General features: G+C 46.9%; 1 protein-coding gene across 1 annotated transcript in view; it reads right to left on the bottom strand.

Moving 5' to 3' along the window:
• nlgn2a (neuroligin 2a) overlaps nt 1-7,500 on the bottom strand; it is a gene marked incomplete at both ends in the record, with an annotated part of 67,781 nt that overhangs the window by 5,295 nt on the left and 54,986 nt on the right. The window contains 2 exon segments of the mRNA XM_083679912.1: nt 414-420; nt 422-777. Of these exon segments, the coding sequence (XP_083536038.1) occupies nt 414-420; nt 422-777 (363 nt within the window).

The following is a 7,500-nucleotide window of genomic DNA, read 5'->3' as shown; positions in this document are numbered from 1 at the left end:
GAAGGACCATGCAGTTGTGCAAATCTACAGCAATTCTCTATTCTTCCAGTGACTACTGTATATCCCTCTTGCCTTCCATGACTAATAATAATATTTGTATTTTACTTGTACTTTTACTTGTACTTTTACGTGTACGACAAGTGTAGTACTTGTATTGCACTGTATAATTATACCACCTCGGCCAAGTCGTAATGGTAAAAGAGAATATGTTCTCAAGTACCTACTTGGATAAATAAGAAAATAATAAATTGGTAGGTTTTAAATAAACTAGGGCCAGTGTGATAGATAATCTCAATCTAGATTAATTCTTCTGGTGACGTGAGTTTCTCCCTAGTGTAAACTCAATGTATGACCTTATCCTGTGATTGGTGGGAGAAGAAGTGTTGTCCATAAGTGAATAACTAAACTAGGACTAGTGTGAGGCCTTACCCTCGGAGTGGTGGGAGAGGATGAGCAGGTTCACACAGGACGCCCCGGCTCCGGAACCAAAGATGGTGATGCGCTCTGGGTCACCCCCAAAATGGCCGATGTTCTCATTGAGCCAACGCAGAGCCTGGATCTGATCCAATAGACCATAGTTCCCCTTGGCTGACTGGTCCCCTGTACTCAGGAACCCTTTAGGAGGAGAGGAGGGATTGGGGGATGTGGTGAAAACAGAGGTGGGAGAAAGGAGAGAGAGAGAGAGAATGGTAGAGAAAGAGTGAGTGAATGATGGAGGGAAGGATGAGGTAGAGAGAGGGATAAGGAAAAGTGTCAAAGTGGCAGAGGGAAAGATGAGTTGAGAAGTAAATGGGCAGAAAATGAAAGAGGACAGAGAGGAAGGTAGGGGGAAACAGATAAATGGAACGAGGGAGGGAGGAGGTGGGGGAGAAAAGAGGAAAAAGAGAAAGAGAGACACGTTAATAGATATATTTTGACCATAATCCTTTGGCAAATATTCTGCAATCTATTAAGTAAATCAGCTTTTGAATGAAGTTAATTGCTAGAGAGAGAGAGAGAAAGAGAGAGAGAGAGAGAGAGAGAGAGAGAGAGAGAGAGAGAGCAAGAGAGAGAAAGAGAGAGAGAGAGAGAGAGAGAGAGGGAACAAGGGAAAGAGAGAGGGAGCTAAGAAGAGCTAGAAGGAGCAAGGGAGAGAGAGGGAGCAAGGGAGGACAGCAGCAACAATAGCCAAACATTGAGACACAGAACAAGAAAAAGAAGAAGAGGAGCACTTAATCACGTCCCTGAGACCGTTTGTTTATATTTTTAATAGAATTATCCATTGTTTGCCTCTTTTCTCCAACATTTACTCAAACGTTAGTCTACTGTAGCCTATTCTCTCGTATATTTTGATAAGAGGTAGAATCAAGGGGAGTTAATAAAACAGTGCAATATGTGATGAAAGCCCTGAACAATGTGAATAGCCTGTAAAATGGCTATGGTAAGGAGTGCTTGTTAGGGGGAAGAGAGAAGGGGAGAAAATAGTGGGTGTTCTGTGAGTCCCGGATAGAGGCACAACGTTTCATCTGCCTCCAAGACACCAGGGGTTGGCTCCCGAGCAGGGGGAGACTGATCAAAGCCTGACACTACAGAGAAGACTCTCTCTCTCTCTCTCTCTCTCTCTCACACACACACACACACACACACACACACACACACACACACACACACACACACCTCACGCACGCACGCACGCACGCACATACGCACGCACGCACGCACGCACGCACACGTATACACATGCACAACTGCAAGAACAGTGACATGTGGTACACATATACCTTCGGAAAGTATTCAGACCCCTTAACTTTTTCCACATTTTGTTGTGTTATAGACTCAATTTAAAATGGATTAAATTAAAAGAAATTGCCAAAAATCCACACACAATACCCCAGAATAACAAAGTGAAAACACATTTTTTGAAAATCACTCAATAAGTTGAATTGAGTCCATCTTAATGCAAGGATAATAGTTCATGTAATTTTTTTCATATCTTTGTTTTTATAGAGTCTCTGATTTGCATTGGAATCAATTACACACTGTGTACATTAGGATGTCAGTACATCCCCTGGTGTCCAAAATGTGGAAAAAGTGAAGGGGTCTGAATACTTTCCGAAGGGAAACAGACACACAGACACAAACACACACATGCTGGACTGTCTCCCACTCACACAAAAAGAGAGCACAAGACTTTATGCATCCCATGGACACACACGAACAAAATAAAATGTAGCCACTCTTCTTTGTGCACACACATAATTGTACAGTCGTACATGGCAAAATGGGTAACAGAATGTTGCATGTGTGTGTGTGACCATTGGATTACCCAGGCCCAATGCTGCATGTGTGTGTGTGACCGTTGGATTACCCAGGCCCAATGTTGCATGTGTGTGTGTGACCATTGGATTACCCAGGCCCAATGATGCATGTGTGTGTGTGACCATTGGATTACCCAGGCCCAATGTTGCATGTGTGTGTGTGACCATTGGATTACCCAGGCCCTAGCTATACTATGAATACACTCTGAAAGGTTGACAGTGATGCCAGTGTGGCCCTCTGTGGTGGCATTGCAGTCCAGTCCAGCCGTGGCATACATACAGGCTGGTGTAGCTGAGGAGCACGGAGGACAGTCCTGTATCTGACTGTGTGAAAGGAACAGCTGTGGACGCCGAGCCCTGCTTAACTCTGCTCTACCCTGAATAACGCAAACTGCTGATTACACTCACACAACTTCAGGATACACACAAGCTTTTACTCTAACATAGTAAAGCACACACACTCGTACGCACGCACGCACGCACTACAAACTGGAGTAAGTGCAAACACTTATGCTGTTACACAGACCCTTTCCATTTTATATTTATCTAGGTGTCAAAGACAGCTGCTTCTCCTTTTCATTTAGACACCTTGGTTAGCCCAACTGTCAGGGAAGCTACTCATTCCCAGCCATCGGCACAGCCTAAATATGTAATTACAATTACCACACTGTACTCTACTGCTTATGCTTCTGTCACAGCAGGAGCCAACCTATCATTCGGCCTCACTCACCGCTCCCAAGTCGACACGCGCCTGGCGCTAAGCACTAAATGCTAAATGCTGCTGAGCCGTTTAAAAGGGTCACCGGGTACCACAGAGGGAAAAAGAGACGAGACTCATTCAATTCAGACTCAAACACTACCTTTTTCCAGACCACTTAAGAACACCAGACTTAAAGACCTTTTCTTTCCTAAACAGTGTTCTCTCAGACACAGAAACAGACAGTAATTGGCCAATCTTTGGCCTTGCGTGGTGGTTCTCTTCCTCTGTCCACCATCCATTTGAGGATATTCAAATATTATTATTACAATTGCTTGGCTGTGTCGTCGCAATTATTCCAAGCTGCATGTAAAGAGTGAAATTATTCCGATTTTCTGTTTCAACTGTGCTTGTCACTCCGGGCGGGACCCCTCAGTGGTGTGTGTGTGTGTGTGTGTGTGTTTTGTGTGTGTGTATGTGTGTCTATGTGTGTGTGTGTGTGTGTGTGTGTGTGTGTGTGTGTGTGTTTGTGTGCATGTTAAGGGAAGATGCAGATTAGGAAACCCCCTCTCTGCCCAAAACAGCAGCAGTTTGCTCCCCGAAAAACAACAGTCAGGATTTGAACAAACAGCCAAACAGAAGGGAACCATGGTGGCAGCCAATGGCAGACCCCCCTCCCTCTCTCCTTCTCCTTCCCTTGTCTCTCTCCATCTCTTTCTCTATTCAACAACCTTTCCTTTCCCCCTCTCTACTCTTGATCAGTTTTCTCTTTCTTTCTGTTTCTTTTATCTCATCCTCTCTCTCTCTCTCACTCTTTTCTCTCTCTATCTCTGGCATCCTATAGACGACGGTCTTGAGCTGTGGCTTGCGTGTGAAGTCCTGCAGGTTCAGTGGTGGTCAACTGTCAGACATCCGTCTTTCAAGCGTCAGTCTCTTTGCTTCTAAGCTCTTTCATGGAATCTCAAGACTGGTGTGTATTTATGTGTGTGTGTGTGTGTGTGTGTGTGTGTGTGTGTGTGTGTGTGTGTGTGTGTGTGTGTGCATGCCTCTGTGTGTGTGAATGTGTGTGTATGTGTGTGAGTATGTGTGCAAGTGTGTTGTCAGTATGTATGTGTACTATGCGTGTGTTGTGCGCTGTATATGCTAGTGAGACAGAAACCAGGCCAGCTCCCAGCTGAGTATGACTGTGGGCTCTATTTTCAGCCAGTGCAAAACGGACGCAAGTCCAAACGTAGGCGTATTGGCAATTTGTGTCAGCGGTAACTGGTGAAAATACCACAACACTGAAGTGATATCTCGTCTGCGCTCAGGTGGATGAAGTAGCGGTAATAGAGGTGTATAATATCTATATTTATATAGGCCAACATGTCTAAGAGCTTCCCTCCAGCTGTCTGCTCTCTGCCTAGCTACAACATCCCACATTCTAACAAAGCCCACTCGTGTGTGTGTGTGTGTGTGTGTGTGTGTGTGTGGAGGTTTGGCTGCAGCTCATTTGACCACATTGCTCCCACTATGTGTGTGTCAGGCCCAGCGGGGGGGAGGGGGGGTAGCAAGGTGGCTGGTGGTGGCTATGGGCAGCTCTAAATAGATAGAGATAGAATATGGACCTACAGTAAATACAAATATGAGATTAAACATTCAAACACGTCCCGGAATATCATGTTGTGTGTGTGTGTGTGTGTCATGGACAGAAGATTGATTGCACTCAGTTTTCATCAGGGGACATGGGTGGAGAGAGACAGTCACACAGTCAGAGAGAGAGAGATTAAACATGAGAGAGGGTGACAGACAAGAGGGAGGGAGAGAAAACTTCAGAGAGGGTGACAGAGAGAGGGTGAGAGAAAACATGAAAGGGTGACAGACAGAGAGAGCAGAGAGAGAAAACAAAAGGTTACAAATGTAACGCAGGGAGAGGGAGAGCGAGAGGGAACATGAGAGACGGTGACAGAGAGAGGGAGGGAGAGAGAAAACATGAGAGAGGATGACAGAGAGAGAGAGGGAGAGAGAAAACAGGAGATAGGGTGACAGACAGAGAGGGAGAGAGAAAAAAACAAAAGGTTACAAATGTAATGCAGGGAGGGGGAGAGAGAAAACATGAGAGAGGGTGACAAAGAGAGAAAGGGAGAGAGAGAAAACGAAAAAAGGCTACACATGTAATGCAGGTTCTCTGAGGGAGATGAGGGAGACCCCTCACTGTGGGACACATACTCTTGTGTACGTTTCGCTGAAGACCCCTATTCACACACCTGGTACAGGCCAGTGCCCCACCTATCACTGTCCCAACAAAGGGATGCTGCAAGCATGCCATTTCATCCAGATAACCAGATGATGAGCTCAGTGCGAGAGGGGCAATAAGGTGAGGAGGGTCGCCCTCATCTCCTTCAGAGAACCTGGCTTTCATTTGTAACCTTTAGTTCTCTTTTCTGTTGGCTCGGCTCGACCCCTCACTATGGGACCCTGTAAAACGTTCCGATTGGAACCTGTACGGATACAAGAATGTACCCTGTCTACATCACGCAGTTTCCAAACCAGCACTAAGGACAGAGTGCACCACAGAGGATCTTCAAACCAGCACTAAGGACAGAGTGCACCACAGAGGATCTTCAAACCAGCATTAAGGACAGAGTGCACCACAGAGGGCGTAGTCACGCCCAGGCTGCGAACCCAGACGGTAAGAGGAGAGAAGCCCAGCTGGCAGCAGCACTTATCTCCCAAGAGAACACCCTTGAACAGGGCCCATGACACCCCCACCCCACAGGAGGCTGCAATCCCCTAGAATTGTAAGCCTCAACAATGGCCCCCACAATCCAAAGGGAGAGATGTGCTGTGAAGATGACACGACCTGGGCGGGGAAGGGTTTCTTCTCCGACCTCAGTCGGTCCGTGAGAGGGAGGAAGGTGGTATACACCTCCTTGTCCTTGTCTCTCAACACAACCCAGATGGGTTGACGGGGTCACAGAGGGTGTCACAACGTTTGCGGTCTGTAATCTGGGACTCTTGGCTGTCCTCCTCATTCAACTCCATACGCAGCTGGGGCTCGAGGCGGGACCAGTGATGGAGGATTAGTCGAGGGGGCCCTCGTCGAGGCGCTCCGCAGCAATGACGCCCTCCATGTACCTGACCCTCCACTCGAGTACCTCAGTATCCAGCTGAGCGCATAGCTTGCAGAAGGAGGTATCGGGGGCAGACTGTGTGAGAGTCTTGCTTCCACAAGGCACGGCTGAATCCATTTGGGCAGGCCACAGGGCTCGTCTTGTTGGTGCGATGTCTCCTGGATCTTAGTCATGACCAGAGGCATGATTAGAAAACACGGCACACGCACTACAGCCGTAGCGGGCCAACAACCAAAAGAGTCAATTGTCCCTAGAGAGGAAAAAACTCTTCTACACACCAAAGCAGTACAGCAATGACTCTACAGTTAATGGTGGAAGACAGCTACCGTGCCAATTGTCAAAGACCAATAGGTAGCATTGCTATTTTGTGCTAGCTCTGTTTGTGCGAAGTGTAGGAGCTAGCAACTGTCCGATTAGCCACGTGCTCAAGTTGTAATGACGACGAACATGCTAGCAAGTCAACTGTCCCAGTGGTTAGCCGAAGCTTACAATAGGGACCTAGGTTCGTACACAAGGTAACTAGCTAGGAATTATGTCAAACTAGAAAGTGCTTAGTAGTCCTTGTAGTATGAACACGAGCTAGCCTACCCTCCTGCGAGCACTCTAATATCTCTCACACAAGGTGAGAGAAAATTAGCTTGTCAAAGCTAGCCAAGGGCTCAGCTGTCCTGAGACAATGAGTCACTTAGTTAGCTGACCTTCCAATTTCTAGCCGTAGCCCAAACAAGGGACCTAGCAAGTTATAATGATATCATCAGAAATGATCAGCAAGCTACGATGTGAAAATCGTAGAGGTGAAAATCGTCGAACTTGGCTTACCAACATTCCTTTTGAATGTCGAACTGAACCGCAGGAATCCAGTAGAGACAACCTAGCGCCAGCGGAGAATCATAGGGTTCTCATTGGTTAAGCTAAGTTGTAGCTAGCTACAATAATACAACTACAGTACACTAGACAGCCAGCGAGGATGAAATGGCAAGCTTGTCCTTTATTGGGACGGGTGATAGGCAGGGCGTCACTGGCCTGGACCAGGCGTGATTGAATAGGGGTCTTCAGTGAAAGGTACACAATGGTACGCGTCCCGTAGTGAGAGGATGACAGACAGAGGGAGAGAGATTAAACATGAGAGAGGATGACAGACAGAGAGGGAGAGAGACGCAGGGGGACATACGCATAGAGTGGAAGACTGTCTATCAGTGGTGGTAGGTGGAGGTGTGTGTGTGTGTGTGTGTGTGTGTGTGTGCGTGTCTGTGTGTGTGTGTGTGTGTGTGTGTGTGTGTGTGTGTGTGTGTGTGTGTTCAACAGGGAATGAGAAACCAGTGTCTTACCTCTGCTTTACAAAAATCTTTATAGAGTGTCTTTGTCCATCCATCAGACTTTGTTGCCTTGTGAA

Source organism: Argentina silus (genome assembly GCF_951799395.1).
Source record: "Argentina silus genome assembly, chromosome: 1".
Lineage (NCBI taxonomy): Eukaryota > Metazoa > Chordata > Actinopteri > Argentiniformes > Argentinidae > Argentina > Argentina silus.
Note: the sequence above shows the minus strand (reverse complement) of the source record. Positions and strands in the feature narration are given on the sequence as shown.